General features: G+C 43.8%; 1 protein-coding gene across 1 annotated transcript in view; it reads left to right on the forward strand.

Annotated features, from left to right (window-relative positions):
• The window catches only part of MAP2K6 (mitogen-activated protein kinase kinase 6), a 123,219-nt gene that overhangs the window by 96,803 nt on the left and 8,557 nt on the right, over positions 1–17,859 (forward strand). Inside the window, exons 3-10 of the mRNA XM_065896548.1 lie at positions 4,194–4,242; positions 4,823–4,936; positions 6,288–6,407; positions 7,226–7,342; positions 8,016–8,067; positions 10,768–10,895; positions 12,037–12,114; positions 13,554–13,693. Of these exons, the coding sequence (XP_065752620.1) occupies positions 4,194–4,242; positions 4,823–4,936; positions 6,288–6,407; positions 7,226–7,342; positions 8,016–8,067; positions 10,768–10,895; positions 12,037–12,114; positions 13,554–13,693 (798 nt within the window). The remainder of the gene's footprint in view (positions 1–4,193; positions 4,243–4,822; positions 4,937–6,287; positions 6,408–7,225; positions 7,343–8,015; positions 8,068–10,767; positions 10,896–12,036; positions 12,115–13,553; positions 13,694–17,859) is intronic.

A 17,859-nucleotide genomic window follows, 5' to 3' on the forward strand; every position in this document is an offset into this window, starting at 1 on the left:
TGGCTTGGTGACTCTTGCCATTTATATACACCCTGCCGCCTTCTGCTGAACTACACACAAATAAATAGACCGGGACAGAGCCCCATTCTTTTTAGGGCCACGTGTGTGGTCTCTTCATTTGAGTTTTTTCTTTGAGTCACTGATGCCAATGTGGCTTTGACTCAGGTTTCTGGGCTGTTCCCTCACTTGATTGGCAGCAACTAATTCTAAATCGATTCCATGCTAGTCAGTATTCTTTCACTTAATCCTCACAAGAAACTCAGAGGTAGTTGTTATTCCTCTCACTTCAAAAGTGAGAAGACAGACCTATACAAGGGTCAGGGGCCCTGCTCAAAGCAGCTGAGCTCCAAGAGCCCAGGTTCTGGTGCTGGAATGCCTGGGTTCCCATCTGGGATCTGAACTTCCCCAGTTGGATATCTTAGGCAAGTTACCTAACCTTTCTAAGCCTTAGTTCCCGCTTGTGAAAAACGGGAACACTGATGGGGTTGCTATGGGGATTAGATGTCACAGTCCATATTCAGTGTCAAGTGTAGTGCATTTTCCAATGCAATTTCTCAATGAATGTCGATCTAAGTGTTGTTGTTATTATCATTATTATTTCACTTAATAAGTGGAAGAGGTGGCATACAAACTGAGGGTTCTCTGACCCTCAGGCATGTGCTCTTAGCCACACGTTAGACTGCTCGTGACTACAGCCAAATAGCCCATGGCTCTCCGTCAGGGGCAGGATCTTTTACTTCTGCAGCTGAGAAGACTTCGTGGCGTCGCTCTGTGTTCCAGTGTCACCATCTCTTTGATGATATCTCTTAAATTATTTAGTCTGTTTCAATGTCAATTCTTCACATTAAAATAGAGCTAACACCTCTAAGAGTTGTGAAAATTAAAGAAGATATTTGATGTAAAGGGTCTCACATGGTCTCTGGCCCACGCAGATGCTTAATAAATATTATCATTAGGTAATAAGTACACATTGTTATTAATAAACATTATTATAGGTGAATAATAATTATAATAGTAACCAGTAACCTCATTACTCATGTAGAATTATAAATAAATAATTAGTTTAATAAACCGGAGCTGTTTGTTTATATAAAAAAGTAATAGCAGGTGGCCTTTGGAATACCTTTGGCCTTCCAGGGTTAGGAGTTTCATAATAAGTTTGGTTCTTTCCCCAGAACACTGAAATAGTGGATAAGCAACAGAGAATGTCCACACACATTTTAAACCTCCTGCACAGACTTGGTGCCCCAGGCAAATGGATATGCCCAGCCCTGGACAGGACAGAGTGTCAACTAACCCAATACAAGCTGTCCATTTCAGTCCATCATTTGATGCTTTTGGCAGACTCGCTGAGCCTGTAGGCCTCATGGCGAGTGGGTGGTCATTTTCATTAGAGGGGGCCTGGGTGTGGGGGAAGTTTTCTCATTCAGTCAGACTTGGATTGAATCATAGCTTCACCACTTGGGAGCAAGTTAGCTCAAGGTGACACCAAACAGGTTTTGATCTGGAATATGGGAACAATGACACTTTTAGGTAGGGGTGTGTGTGTGTGTGTGTGTGTGTGTGTGTGTGTGTGTGTGTATGTGTGTGTGTGTGTGTGTTTTAATGATAGGAGAAGCGGGTAAAGCACTTAGCCCAGTTTTCAGCCTCTACCCCCTTCTCCTTAGGTCAAGGCCGAGACTTGGGGGACATGAGTTTTATTTTCAGCTCTGTTGAGGAATTTTTCTGGGTTTCATTTTTCTCTTTCTGGAAAATGGCGTGAAACCCTCCTGTGCGGTAAAGTTGTCATGCAAGGTTAGAATAAAGCTGGAGTCAGCAAACTTTTTGTGCAAAAGACCAGGTAGTAGATATTTGGGGCTACCCAGGCCACCATGGCCTCTGCCGAAGATGCTTCGTTGTTTGTTTTTTCCAACCCTTTAAATGTGTAGAATTCACCCACAGCTGGGTCATGGACTGTGATTTGCAGAGCCCTGGTATGAATACTGGAATGTCAGACCTGGAGGAGGTCTCACCCAGCACTCGCGCTGGACGGCAAGCACGTGGACATAGCCCCAAATAACTAGTGACCTTTTCTGTTAATTCATTCTTTTTAAAAGGAAGGGTCTGAACAATTGCAAAGGATTTTTTACTGTCTAGATTAGTCACGTGCTTCAAATAATATTTGTCTTTATATCAAAGTTCCATTGCAATTACTACAAACAAATTGTGACAACTAAAGAAAAAGAGCTTTGGAGGTTTTAAGAGTGAGAAATCAGGTTTTCAGAAATTTAATTCCTCAGAAAGTGTTTCTGAAGAAAAATCCCCTGCTCAGAAACACAAGATATATGAAAACATCACTGCTGTGTGTGTGTGTGTGTGTGTGTGTGTGTTTTCCTCTTTATCCCTCCCTCTCAGTCCTGGTTTTAAGTTACTATAGAAAATCTTTATTTTAGGTTTTCTATACGTTTCAAAGAGATTTTTAAGGTGAGGCAAGGCTTGCCATTAAAACCTTAGATTCACGTGTGTACCTGTGCTTATGTTCCTACATTTTACTTATTGTTTTATTTAGTCACTTTCAGCAGGAGGGGTAGAATTATAATATAGTAGGGATGGGGAAAATTGTCATTGGCCAAGGATTTTTTTCTCTCTTCCTTTCTTCGTCCCTTGTATTTTTCTGTATAATTCTGACCTGGAACGTCCCCTTGGGGACACCTGCATTTCCACCCTTTTTGGTCGTCCTTTGTTCAGGCAACACCGGGATTCTTTTTGTCTTTAGCCTCCTATCGCTTTATTCGTTTGATCATATTAACAAGTTTGTTACGTTGTGTTTGTTATGTGTGTTTTGTTTGTTGTATGTTATGTTTTCTGTGTTTCTTGGCATTTACTACTTTTGTCAGGATGCTTTTGGTGTATTTATTTGAAGAAAGGGCTTCTCTAGGCTCACAGTTAGGTGCACAGCCAAGCCAAATATCTTTCTCGTACATGGACTGTTATCAGCCAAGGTAGCAGTGAAGTAGGGGAAATAAATACACATGAGAAGACTCTGTTTTCTCTAATGGAGACATAAAAGCAGCGAACCTCAGCTGCTGAGATGACCCCTGGGTAGTGAGTACACTATGTATAGAAGAAATATCACAACTGGGTATGCCAGCCTGGTAGAACAGAAAGGATTCTGACCTGAAAATCAGGAGGCCTGGGTTAGTCGTGACCTTGGGCAAGTCACTTTACCTGTCTGGACCTTTGTTCCATCTTAAAGGCAGGATTAGATAGATTTGGAATTCCTGTGATCTATGAATTCTGTGAGTTAACAGAACCATATTATTGTTTCTTTTTATTAAAACAGTTGTGGAAAAAGTGGTGGGATAATTGGGCACATGGATGCTCTCGGATGAAAGAAGAGTCTGGTACTTTTACTTCCTTATAAGAATATAATTACTTATACAGGGGCTTACTAGAGTAGTGTAATTATCCACATAACTATATATATACGACTCATAGTTAGTGAATATTTACTGTATGCCAGGGATTCTGCTAAGCATGTTACTTAGAGTATCTCATTTAATACCCACTCCTACTCCACGAGGTAGTGTACTAATATCTTTGTATTAAAGAAGAAATGGGGGCTTCCCTGGTGGCGCAGTGGTTAAGAATCCGCCTGCCAGTGCAGGGGACACGGGTTCGAGCCCTGGTCCAGGAAGATCCCACATGCCGCGGAGCAACTAAGCCCGAGCGCAACTACTGAGCCTGCGCTCTAGAGCCCGCGAGCCACAACTGCTGAGCCCGCAAGCCACAACTACTGAAGCCCGTGCGCTCTAGAGCTTGTGAGCCACAACTACTGAGCCCACGCGCCTAGAGCCCACGCTCTGCAGCAAGAGGAGCCACCGCAATGAGAAGCCCGCGCACCGCGAGGGAGAGTCGTCCCCGCTCACCGCAACTAGAGGAAGCCCGCACAGAGCAACAAAGACCCAACGCAGCCAAAAATAAATAAATTAAAATAAATTTTAAAAAGAAATGGGAGTTCAGAGATTAAGTGATTTAAATGCAAACGTATTTTATTCCAAATCCCACACTATCAACCCCTTTATGCTGCTTTATTTTACCCATGAGCTTTCACCTTATTCCTAAGGAAAGATCTCTCCAGTCGCATCTGATTTGGGAAGGTCGTATTTGACTAGATGTCTCATGTGTTTTTTTCCTCCCCTTCTCTTTCTTAGGCCACCTCGAGATTTAGACTCCAAAGCTTGCATTTCTATTGGAAATCAGGTGAGAAAAATCATGTCTGCCAGTTAACATCGTGACCATTTTACATGGATGCTTTCCAACTGGCCAACGAAAAATCTGTATTTTCTGTAACATGCTGTCAGGGGCGGTGGGTCAATAAAGTCTGAATGTAAATGGAAATGGTCTGTGGAGCTCTTGCTGTTTTGAATGTCGAACTGAAATCGGGCTGTTGTGGTCCTGAGGGAAGGTATTTGAAGCGAGTAGATGGTGCTCTTTGGGGTAGATTCGTCGAAGTCCAGGCCTAGATCTAGCTGCCATCAGCCAACAAACGAGGGGCAGGGCTAAAGAACCACGGTGCAGAGTTAGCCTTCACCGAGCGATGTGGAGGCTCGGTCGGAGCTGGATGTCTGTATTGCCCGTGACGAGCAGGTGCAGTAGGGTCTACCCATCTCCCACGCACTTCTTGCTTTCAGTAGCTGCTTGGAAAAGCTCCTAGACCAGAAAGTTCTGGACTAGAAAGAGCCCCTAGAACGCTGGGAGAAACTAGAGAGAGGACAAGGTAGCCTGTGTCCAGTTTATTTCCCTTTTTCCCTTTTTGCATTCTTGCTTTTCTCTCCTGCAGAACTTTGAGGTGAAGGCGGATGACCTGGAGCCTATAGTGGAGCTGGGCCGGGGGGCGTACGGGGTGGTGGAGAAGATGCGGCATGTGCCCAGCGGGCAGATCATGGCGGTGAAGGTAGAGTTCCCCTTCCCCAAACGTTTTCCATCCCTGATTTATGTGTTTGTCCATCTCAAGCACAAACCAGCTCTCTTCATATAAGCAAAACAATCCTCCATGGGGTGAAACAGAAAAGCTTATTCATAGGGAACAATATTCCCCTCCAAATATGTGAAATATGCTTCCTTGGCATGAGTTACATCAACTAGGTTTTTTAACTGATAAATCCGACCCCTCCTTTTAATTTTTTGTGCAACCACCGCATCATCATCACACGTCAAAGAATCAATAATAGCTCTTCAACGTCATCTAATAGTTGTTGCTGTTTTTTCTCCTGCTGGTTTTTCAAATCAGAATCCAAACAAGAGGTCACAGATGGCATTTGGGTTTTGTGTCTCGCAAGTGTCTTTTTAACCCTTATTCTGTTGCTTTTAAAGAATTGTCCCTGAAAATCAGGAAACCCGAACTGAGGGAGGAAATTGTCTCCGTTTGTGGGAAAAAGGAGGGTAAAATCATCTTGAGCAAATTTGCATAGCTTTTGAGCTATAAAAAGAAATTTAGAATCATTGCAAATTTCTTGAGTAGATGTTGGAAGGACCTTGGAGAATGACCAACGTATTAATTCTAGATGAATTGTTAGGAATGTGGGTGGTCAGATGACTGGGATGCCTCTTTTTGGAGAAAGGAGATACCTTTCCCTTACCTTGTAGATTTTTCAGTTTCTTCTTCTGCAGGCTCTTTGCTACATAGGCAAAAAACGTGAAAGCCTCGTGATATTATATCGTCTTGTCATTTAATGACATAATCGTGTTTCTATAAGGCTACATTTGCTGGTGTGACAAGTTTCTCTTCTCTCAGAGGCCCTGGGGTAGGAATGAACAGTTTCTCCATTTCGGTTTGATTCCTCCTCTTTCCTTTCCTGAATCAATTCTCTTACAGTTGCTGTTCAGTCCAAATATTCTTACTTGTTCACAAAGAGGGGCTTCTGGCTTTTTTTTTTATAGGACCCCAAATCAGCCCGAAATCAATTAATACTCTGACCTCTTTGCACTAAACCCACATAATAAATCAGACTGTTTTTATAACTTGGAAATGCATTCCCAAACATTTGCACACTCTCCAAAATATACTATCAGTTTGCTCCTTACTGGGGATTATTCGGGAAATCAAATGAATAACGGTCTTCCTTCCTTTTCATTCGTTACAAACAGCTAATCCTTCAGGGTAGATATCTGAAGGGCTGTTTCTGGAAGTTGTGCTGTGGATTTTGGTACCATTCTCAGGATGGGACGCTTCAAGGTCCCTCTGCCTTATTACCAGACTCATCCTCGGAGCAGTAACCATACATTTTTCATGCATTCCCATTCAGCGGATCCGGGCCACAGTAAATAGCCAGGAGCAGAAAAGGTTACTGATGGATTTGGATATTTCCATGAGGACCGTGGACTGTCCTTTTACGGTCACCTTTTATGGCGCACTCTTCCGTGAGGTAGGTGATCCTTCCCTTCAAACTCCAAGGAGAGCGATAGCTTAACAAGAAGTTTCCTTGATCACATAAATGCCATACATAGTCACAGTGCTCTTTCTTGTTTGACGTGTCTTCTGTAGCGTTTCATGCTTGTGAAATGTTGGTGCAAAGTTGGCTTGAAACCACGGTATTTTCAAATGCGTTTAGCCCTTTTAAATGGCTGAGGCCCCCTTTCTCCTTTCTGTTTTGGTTTGTCTATTTTGCCAGAACTGTCTCTATCAAGAGTCTGTAGACTGATTTGGATAGATTCCTTAAAACCTGAAATCCTCTGGTCTTTTGGCCTCTTGCTATACTTCAGGTAGCCTTGTGTACCACGTGGGCTTACACTTACCTCTTTGCTCTGCCTCTCTTTTTCACTTCACGATGATGTGGGTTACGATGCTTCATCTCCCTCTTAAAACCAGCCTTTTGATAAACTACCACCAGCGGTCAGCCTGGGAGGTCAGACATGGAGTAGGTATCTGGACTTAACTCCTGGAGGGCAGTGACAGTAAAGGCTTAGACTTCTGAGTTCTATTGCTTGTGGCTATTAGTGTGTAGATCCTAGTTTTCATTAAGGAGTGGGTGATCACCTGCAAGTCGGCTTGGCTGTCTGCTAGTTTGTTCTTTGGAGGTAATCTTGCCTGTTTATAAATCCCTTTGAGAGCTTGAAGGGATTAGTACATTTCCTCCAAAACTCAAGCAAGAAACCGTCCGTTCTTCCTGACAGGTGTTAACTGTTTCCTCTTTTTTTCCCTTTTCCATCCTCTCTAACCACCTCTGAACCGACCGGCCTCTAGGGGGATGTCTGGATCTGCATGGAGCTCATGGACACGTCCCTAGATAAATTCTACAAACAAGTGATTGATAAAGGCCAAACAATTCCAGAGGACATCTTAGGGAAAATAGCAGTTTCTGTGAGTACATCAGGAAGCCTACTTCAAGGAGCATGTGCGAAGTCTGGGCCTTATGTGTCCCTGTACCCCCAGTATGGGGAAACACTACCTGGACCATAGCTCCCATCCCGTACGTGTCTGTTGAATGCATGAGTGCATCTGTGGATGGATCAACTAATGCTTTTCTTTCCGGGCATTGTGTAGAAGAGTCTACTCCTGACTTGGTTGGGTAAACTCTCAGTTAAAGGGCCTCTAAGCAGTACATTCTTCTGTTATGACCACGTTCCTGGTGTCTCTGTCCTGATACTAGTTGATTTTGATTTTCATTTGTAGAGTTTTAAATGTTTTCTTAGGATCAATAGGCAGAGGAGGAAGCAGGAGAAAATGAAATGAAGGGCTGCTCCCTTCATGGTTCCTGAGGCCCAGGAGGGTGGAGAGAAAAAATGCTGGAGGCCAAATGAAAATCAAAATGTATGAGTGAGGCATCCTCTCTGCTATGGGGTATAGTCCTCTCTGGTGTGCGGAATCCAATTTGTATGACTTCCTGTGTATTTTCCTGGATAGGAACACCACTATCTGAGAAGATACTTCTCCTTGTGACCTTAAGCCAGGGATGATAAACCTGGATATGCTTAACACTCAGTTTCTTTCCAGTGATGGGGGGAAACAAACCCACCTTGTGTTTCTCTTGCAGATTGTAAAAGCATTAGAACATTTACACAGTAAGCTCTCGGTCATTCATCGAGGTAAGTAGCCACGGAGCTGCCTTGGCTGTTCCTTTTATCAATTTTATTTCTTTTACCTGAGTTTTATCTTTTTTTTTTTCTTCCCCAGTGGATGGAATTGAGTCAGGCAAGAGAATGGAGGGGTTTTCCTTTGGGACTGGATAGCAAAATCATATACAAGTAGCTGTTCTTTAACTTGTCTGAGGGCATCAGAAGACGTGGGCTTTATATGAAAACTTGAATATAAAATGCCTGTTACCAAGCAGAGCTGTGGTATTACCCGTTGAGAACTTTAGAGAATAGGATAAAAATTCACCTAGTATTGGCCGTCACCCGAGAGCTTGTTAGAAAAGCAGAATCATGGGTCCTAAGACCAACCGAATCAGAACCCGCATTTTAAGAAGACTCCCAGGTGATGCCTGTGCACATGAAAGTGGCATAAAGCACAGCCCTTTCAGACAGCGGGAGTCAGGATAAGGTGAAAGAATTGGAAGATATGGCTCTTCCTCTTCTCCCTCCTTCCTTTTCTCCCTTCCTGTTATCTTTTCATCCATCCATCCATCCATCCATCCATCCTTTCTTCCACCTTTCTTCCATGCCTCCAATCATCCATATACATTTTGCAATCACTGTCCAACATGTACACAGCACTATGTTTACACAGCACTGTAATAGATGCCCTGACAGGTATCTGAGAAAAAAATATATTCTTATTTAAATTCTACATAGGGATTCTTGATAGGGAAATAAGACAAATATATGGCAAACACCTGGGGAAAAAACCACATGAAAAATATGAATGTACCACGTATGGAACTAGTAGAGGTAGAATACAAAACAAGAAAATGATTAGTACTGGGTGACCATAGTCAAGGAAAGCTTCTTGGAAGAGATATGTTTAATCAGGTCTCTGAAAAAATTTATGGAAAGTATTGATCGCTAATAGGGTATTGTGATTTGATAATTCTTACACTCTCTGAGCCTGAAAGTAATGTGAGATGCTTCAAAGAGTATTCCTATTATGATATTATTATTATTATTCATTGTTATGATTAAAAATGGGGAAAGTAGGGAGGAAGAGAAAAAGAAGAAAGTGGGAAGGAATTCAGATAGAAGAATGTGGATTATCCACAAATGTGAAACTGAATCTTAAAGGCTTATTCCAAAATTATAAAATGTTTCACTCATAGTAGAGAATGTTTATAAAGTATAAAAGATAATAAAATGAAATTTGTGTATCTGTTGTTTAAGGGAAAAATTATAAAGGATAGTCTTTAAAGTTTTTAGAATAACTTTCTCCTTTTGAGTACATGCCCTTTGGGAAAAGTGTCACTAGGGAAAAAGTTAACTGTAATTTCTAATTCCATTATCAAGACATAACAATGGTTCATCTCTTTGGGGAGTGCGTTATCTCTCTCGAGACTGAAGGATTCATTTAAGAACTGAAGAATGAAACTTCTTTATCCACATGTATACTCTGTGACCTGCCTCCTGGTCTGGAATATCTGGGTTTATGATGAGTTAACACCTTGTGACCTCTGACACACTTCCGGCTGAAGCATCCATGAAAACTGGTGGCTTTGATCGTATTTGGTGTATCGTTATGTCACAGTCTGCCTTTTCATTCCACTAAATGCGCAACAGGTCATCATGAACCGGGCTTGTAAAACACTATTTTACTGTCACAAGAACACTTAGCATGAGCTCTACCCTCATAACAAATTCTAAGGGGCACAATATAGAATTGTTCATTACAGGGGCAATGTTGTAACGGCCGATCTCTAGAACTTATTCATCTAACATAACAGAGATGATTGGCCCGTGGGGCTAGGCGTTTAATTCAATCATCAATTTTTAAGTTCTTACTGCATGTATGAGGGCAACGAAGATGAGAAATTAGATAGAGGAAACAGTTTTTTCCATTGATGGATTCCCAATCCGACAAGAAGGACACAACGTGAAATAGAACAGGGGTCCCCAACCCCTGGGCTTTGGACCGGTACCGGTCCGCGGCGCGTTAGGAACTGGGCCGCACAGCAGGAGGTGAGCGGCGGACGAGCGAGTGAAGCTTAATCTGCCGCTCCCAGTCGCTCCCCACCGCTCCCCACGGCTCCCCACTGCTCCCCATCGCTCGCATTACGGCCTGAACCATCCCCGCCCACCGCCATCCCCCCACCGTGGAAAAATTGTCTTCCACGAAACCGGTCCCTGGTGTCAAAAGGTTTGGGGACCGCTGAAATAGAAAGCAGACTACTAAGCCAAGATCCAGCCGAACAAGAATTAATGACATTAGACTGAATGAACTAAAGAAAAACGTTTTTGTGACTACTCATTCTAAATACTGCTGAAATCATTTTATAGTCTATCTGCCACGTATATAAGAATGTCCTTTCTCTTTCTTCCAAGCTTTCCGTAATCCAAATCAACTTAGTAAATTCTACTTTTGTAAGTTGAAATAAAACATTTGAAAATGATTAAGAAAAAGAAAATCAAGTTGATTTTTCCCCCTTTTCTCAGCTTTGATGTTTTTCTTTCTTTAAAAAATTTTTATTTTATGTTGGAGTAGAGTTGATTTACAATGTTGTATCACAGGGGTGGCGGTTACTTCTGCACTGGGTCTTGAGAAGAAAGTAAAGGGGAAGGAGGAAGGGAGGTTCCAGGGCCCCTGGTGGTAGAGGGATGCTACTACCACCTTGGGCTCCTGACTGTTCTTGCTTTCAGATGTCAAGCCTTCCAATGTGCTCATCAACACCCTGGGCCAGGTGAAGATGTGCGATTTTGGAATCAGCGGCTACCTTGTTGACTCCGTCGCTAAAACTATCGATGCAGGATGCAAACCGTACATGGCCGTAAGTACAGCAGCTGGGGGTAGCATCGAGAATGTAACTGCCTTCAAACCATGCCAGGAAATAGGAAAGGGATGGCCAGGGAGGGAAAACAGAGATGTGCCTAAGATGCGAGAAATATTCTGCATCTTCTTTTTTCTTAATATTTCCTGTCTGAAATACTGAATCCCTTCCTTCATAGGTATTCTTTTAAAAAAAAAAAAATCAGGTAAAGGGGACTTCCCCGGCAGTCCAGTGGTTAAGACTCCACACTTCCAATGCATGGGGTGTGGGTTTGATCCCTGGTTGGGGAACTAAGATCCCACATGCTGTTCAGTGTGGCCAAAAAAAACACAACAAAAGACCTTACGCAATATTATATGTCAACTATATCTCAATAAAACTGGAAAAATAAAATAAAATTTAAAACTACGCAATGAATCACGTTGCCTATGTTTCTACAAATCACTCTTTTAAAATATCAGGCAAAGAGGTATATTCTTTGAAAAAGCAGGTGGGTAATACACAGAGCCCACACAATTTTCCACACTGTGTTACAAGGGAATGCTGCCTTGTTTGTTGAGAACAGAAGAAAGAATTTAAATTCCCCAAACAAGTCAGTTAAGTGAGTCCTGAAGGAACCTCATAGCTATGAAGGCTCATTGTCTTTAGCAGAGACTCCCTTTAACTTAAGGGACTTCTACTGTAAATATTCTACTTCGAAATGAACCTGCTCTTAGAATTGAAAAGCTTTCTGTCCATGTTTGGCTAAAAGTTGTTGAGGTCTATTAACACCAGACAGTAGCCCAGCGACTCTGTTGACTCTTTTTACTGAGTTCTGGACCGCTGGTCTTTTAAACAAGGCAACTTCTAGGCTGACAAAGTAATTTTGTAATGTATATCATGTTCCTCATACGGCAGAATTGAAATTGCTTTTGAATTGAGAGGGGACTTTGATCCATTACTGTCTCCAAGAAAAGACGTGTGGAGAATGAGGAAAACCCCATGGAGACGTTGTTATTTATTGTAGTTAGCGAGCCTCTTGGCCTGGGAGGTATGTTAACAGCTCACAGCAACTCACTGGGCAGCTGGTGACACTCTCAGCCCTGAGCCTTTATGGAGCCAGGAATGTCATCTCAGCTGTCTTTTTCTGTCTCCTTTCCAGCCCGAGAGAATAAACCCAGAGCTCAACCAGAAGGGATACAGCGTGAAGTCCGACATTTGGAGTCTGGGCATCACCATGGTAGTGTATGATAATCATCGTGGACCAGGGTGTCCGGGGCATGAAGTTGGAATGGGGTGAGCCTGGAGAACAAGAGGCAGGTGCCTGAGACGCCGGTCTGAGAGAGCAGGAGATTTGGAGCGACCATTGTTTGCAGTGTGGTGTAGCAGAAATACGGAACTGGGATTGGACAAAACACACTTCTCTTGATTCTACCTCCAAGTAGCTGTGTGCCCCTGATTCACTGATGGAATCACATAGACTGTCTCACTGTCCTCGTCTGTAAAATGAGAGGGTCTGACTACTGTTCCTGATAGTTTTCTTTGTGGTTTAAAATTAAATTATTCTAATCAAGGCATGCAGAAGCTTAAGCTACTCAAAGAGTGCTAATGTGTGTGGACCCTGATGGAGCTTTTTATTTCTTTTTCAATTTTTATTTTATATTGGAGCATAGTTGATTAACAATGTTGTGTTAGTTTCACGTGTACAGCAAAGTGGTTCAGTTACACATGTATCTATTCTTATTCAAATTCTTTTCCCATTTAGGTTATTAGAGAATATTGAGCAGAGTTCCCTGTGCTGTACAGCAGGTCCTTGTTGGTTATGTTTTAAATATAGCAGTGTGTACATGTCAATCCCAAACTCCAAATCTATCCCCCGCCCAGACCCTGATAGAGCTTTGTTATCCAGGACATGGGCTCAGCTTCCCAGAACATGGTTATGACAGAAGTCTTGGCTGTTGAGTACAGGTATAGCCCAAACTCATAGTAGCGCATAGGATAATTTTCTCAGGTACAGGCCTAAAGGTACACAATGAGTGCCTGATTTGTAACTTTGCTGATTATAAATTTTCAGTGTATCACCGAGGTCTGGAATGATCCATGGTGGTCCTGTTTCCTTCCCAGACACAGCAGCTGATTAAATCCTGTGAGTTATTTCACATCCCTGCCCAGAAAGCACGTGATCTTGTCACAGCAAAGTGGCCTTCACTCAAGTCCAAAAAAAGATCAGTCATTTGCTCCTAGTTTGTTTGTTTGTTTTTAATTCTAGCACGCTCCCAGCAGATGGCAGCAGATGTACAGCTCTGTAAGAGTCTTAGGGTGAGAACTACTTTTTAGACTCAACATTTGAAAACCTGGTCGCTTTACATCCTGAAGTTTCATACTGCTGGCTTACAATTTTATGAAGTGCCACACCGGGTTTTAGGGAGGACCCAGTTTTAAGTAGGCTTAAGTGGCTGTCTCCGGTACGACGTAATCTGCAAACCCCTAGCACTAGGACTTGGAGGAAAACTGCTAGAGAACACGGCATTAGTTTTCCCCCTCCCGCCGGTTTACCTGATGGTCACCATCGTGCCTCCCTCTGGCTCTCCTGGAGCCAAGTGGATTCCCTAGCGGACCCCCTCTTTACCTAAGCACCCCGTGTAAGCTCCTGTCTCCTTGTGTCCCTCTCCCCTCTAGATCGAGCTGGCCATCCTCCGGTTTCCCTATGATTCGTGGGGAACTCCTTTTCAGCAGCTCAAACAGGTGGTGGAGGAGCCGTCGCCACAACTCCCTGCAGACAAGTTCTCCGAAGAGTTTGCTGACTTTACCTCACAGTGGTAAGACAGCCTGTCTCTCAGAGGCCAGCATGAAGAAACAAGAGGAGCTCTCATGACTTTCCGCCGTCGTTTTAATCCACGATGCATGCATCCATCCCCAAAGCACTGACGGGTCCGTCCTTGCTACTGAGCAACAAAGATGGCTCTGCCCCTCCCCCGCTGAGCTCAGAGCCAAGGAGGGCGTATCCACAGTCAGTCATTCTAGTCCACACTGCAAGTCCAGACATGGAGACATGCACAGGGTGTCTGGGGGACGCAGAGGAACAGCGCTGGGTTGAGTTTCTGGAGGAAAAAAATGCTGGGCTGGGACCCTGTGAGGTACGTCCAAGCGAAAGCGAAATAGGGGAGGAAGAGGTATTCCAGGCAGAAGGGACACCGTGCATCATATCGCAAAAGGGAGAATCTCTTTTATGGGAATTTCAAGCCATGTGATGTTGACCGGAGCATAAAGAGAAAGGTGGGCGACCCACCGGAGGGTTAGGGATGAAAAGTAGGTATGACACAAAGAACCACCCTGGATAAGACAGAGGCTACTTTCAGAGCCTTCCTTAGGTACCTAGAAGTCTTACAAAGCAGTTCTAGTGTCTGTAGGCTGATTCTTACAGAACACTTGCTAACTTACGGACGTGCTTGCCCATAAGTGTACAGTGGACAGTACTGGGCGGGGGCGGGGGGGGGGGGGTCTGAGAAGGGAAAATAAAAAAAGTTGGAAGGAACCGTGCTAATGCTGTAAACTTTGTTTTCATGGAAATTGAAAGTGGAATTGAGGAGACTTGGAGAGGGGATTGTTTTCTCCAGAAAATCTAGTGATTTCTGTCTGCGTAGGGAACATGATGCGTGGCATGCCTTGATACTAATGACCATCATAAGTGATGCTGGAAAGAGGAGGCTGCGTTGGAGATGAGGTGGTTTATCCGGGCGCCTCCGGAGCAGATGAGACTTGGGGGAAGGGACTCAGAGGTGGCGAGAAGCCCAGCTGCGGTCCTTGGAGAAGGGCAGTCGGGCTGCTGGCTGCTAAGGGAGGGGCTGGTGTTCTGAAGGCTGCTGAGAGTCTGGCTTCCTCGAGGTTATCGTTCCTCGGCCTCCATGCCCTTTGGAAGAAGCCTTCTGAATATGGCTTTTATCAGGAAACAGGATTAAGACCAAGCAGCTGCCTATTGCTTATGAAACTAAGGCCCTTAGACTTTTCATCGGCTCTAAGCCCATGTCACTCCGGGTACCTTTCCCGAAGGATATATGAGGCTGAGCTGCCACAGTTTGTTTCTGGTGTAGTTTTGGCTGGATGGCCAGAGAGGGCTGTAGGACAGTGTGCTGCTGGGTCCTCCTAATACGTGCATCCTCTGGGCTCTGGGGATGCATCCTCCTCTCTGCTCTCCTTGCCTGAGTATGCAGGGAGTGGTGGTACACCTGCCAGGCTGAGATGGCTTCCGGCTTTTGCCTTCTGGTTTTGAGAACTTGGTTTTTGGTTTTGATTTTTGTTCTCCTTACCCTCAAATGTTTAAAGGTCACCTAGGAAATGGACTGAGGCATCTTTGACAGTTCACACCGACAGTTCTCCAGAAGGGTGATAATGGAGAAGGAGCTTCCGTAAGGAAGCCTTTTCAAGCTCTGCACTATGTAAGCTTTCTCCCACCTGGCCCCCTTTCCCAAGACTCTGGGAACTTCAGGAAGCCTTGCTAAGAGCAAGGCTGGTGTGAAAGGTCTGAGAAAGCCACGCTGCCTGTTGTGAACCAGCCGTTTAATCCGACAGTTCTCAACTCCGGCTGCTCGTTTCTAAGATGTGCCATCACCTAGGCCTCGGCCTCAGAGACTTTGATCTAATTGGCCTGGGGAGCGTCCTGAATATCAGTCCTGTTCAAATGTTCTCAAATCCTTCTACCCTAGGGCTGCGGTGAGAACCCATGATTCACATCTATGCTCTAGGGACCCGTTATTAACTTCTTCCTATTCAGAAAGCTCCTTTTCATCTGCAATTTACTGAAAACTCGTTGGATGACTTTCTTTTTTACCAGTTTTCTTCTCCTACTTAGAACTTCCCCTAAAGAGTCAGAGTGTTAAAGCTTTTTACAGATATCTTAAAAATGAAAGCTTTGGGGAAAAGACATGTTTTCTAACTTCAGCGCACGCTCACGTTTGTGGAAGGTGCGGACGCCTGTGCTACTGCTGTTCACGCAGCAGCCGCCCTGGCCGGCCCTCCCCGCCGCACAGCATAAGAGTGTCCTCATGGCCACCCCTCTGAGTCTCTGTTTCCCTCTCGCTTTCTCTCATTTTTAGTCCCAGCTACTGTGGTTCATTAATTTAAAAGTTTTGAGCCATAGACGTTTTCCAGCTTTCTCGGAACTGTTAATTCCGTTAATACTGTTGATTCTTTGTCATTTCATTTGCACTCAAGTCAGCCAGTCTAGCTTGTTTACGGGCTTACTTAAAATAATAATAATAATTGAAACAAAACTCAAATCGCTTTAACTTTGAAGTTGTCAAAGAATAAATTCTTCCTCAGACTTTTGAGTGTGGTAGCTCCCGTAGAATCTGATACCTAAGATCAATTGTGTAAAATAGTAATTTTTGTTGGTATGAGAATTGAGAAGTTGAAGGGGAGCATTAATTCTGAATTTTATGAGCATTCCTACTTATCCTCAGTCGGAGTTTTTAAGAGTCCCAGGCTCTCCTGTTTCAGATGCCAGGTGCATCGTTCTTTGCCTACCGTAAACCACCAATATATTTTCTTTGATACCCCCTTAGTGTGAACATTGTTTTGAAGTCAACTGAGTTGGGAAAGTTGTCTAATACTTCAAAAAAGAGTATTGATTTTTGGGGGGATTTTATGAATGGCTTAGATCTTTATGGAGGCAATTTTACTTTTCACATGTATTAGCATACAGATACACACCTGTCCACAATAGCAGTCTAGGTGTTCACTTGTTTTATTACTGACAGTTTTAAGTTTGATTTGGGGCTGGGTGGAAAGAATGGGAAAATGATCATTACCTATTAAACACCTCTTTTATTTCTTGATGAAAGAAAGATGTAGCCTATGAGTGTTATCTCCCTTTTATACCTGGTTCCTCCATTTTCCTGTGTATTTATTTTTTTTTTTTTTGCGGTACGCGGGCCTCTCACTGTTGTGGCCTCTCCCATTGCGGAGCACAGGCTCCGGACACGCAGGCTCAGCGGCCATGGCTCACGGGCCCAGCCGCTCCGCAGCACGTGGGATCTTCCCAGGCCGGGGCACGATCCCGCGTCCCCTGCATCGGCAAGCGGACTCTCAACCACTGCGCCACCAGGGAAGCCCTTCCTGTGTATTTTTGAGGCACACCTTCATGAAAGGACCCCTTTTTGAGTGACCTCTGTGTGTATTTTTATGATATAGTCAGGCTATGATCCTTCAGGGCTTCTCAAAAAGCCCAATTCTTTGTGGAAAGTGGGGAAGAAGGACTACAGATTTGGACAGTGAAAAACTTAATCTCAAATTTTGGGAAAGGTGCATCTGTGTCTTTATTTCCTACGTCTGTCTTTGGGTTAAATGTAGAACAAGAAGAAAAAGGGTGCATTACTCACGGCTTAGGTGACCTGTCAGGGTATCTGTGACCTTCCGTGGGAAGCATCCACCGTAAGCATCTGATGACATCGCAGCCGCACACCTTCGTCCAGGGCATCAACTTGGTAGTCACTGTCCTCTGGTCACTGCTGGTCAGTTGACAGTAAAGTGCAGTTTGAGGGGTGGAGTAGAGGCACTTACTGGCTATCACTGTCATATCCAAAGTTATGATATGTTAGAGCCCAGAGATCCGGCTGGTATCTTTCTTTTGTAGCAGTATCAGAGAAACGTTATCCTCTGAGTTGGGGTAAGGGGTGCGGGGAGGAGAGAAAAGAAAAGAAAGTTAAGGCATTTATTCCTTATGAACTTGAAAAAAACAACAGCAACGATACCTTACAAACCCCTCCTTTCTGTACTGATTTTGAAACAGGACCAGCGAATGACATTTTCTTCCTCTTTCTTCCCTACACTTGGCTTTCTTATCTTAGGGCTTTTGAAGAGTTCCTGGAGCCAGGGAGGCTCACCATCTAGGCCTTGTTTGGGGATTCACGGTAGAGAAATCGAATAGAAAAGCCTTACATTCTAGTCCTACAGAAGGTTTCACAACTGACTTTCTCCAGCAAATGGA

This window comes from Phocoena phocoena, chromosome 19 (genome assembly GCF_963924675.1).
Source record: "Phocoena phocoena chromosome 19, mPhoPho1.1, whole genome shotgun sequence".
Lineage (NCBI taxonomy): Eukaryota > Metazoa > Chordata > Mammalia > Artiodactyla > Phocoenidae > Phocoena > Phocoena phocoena.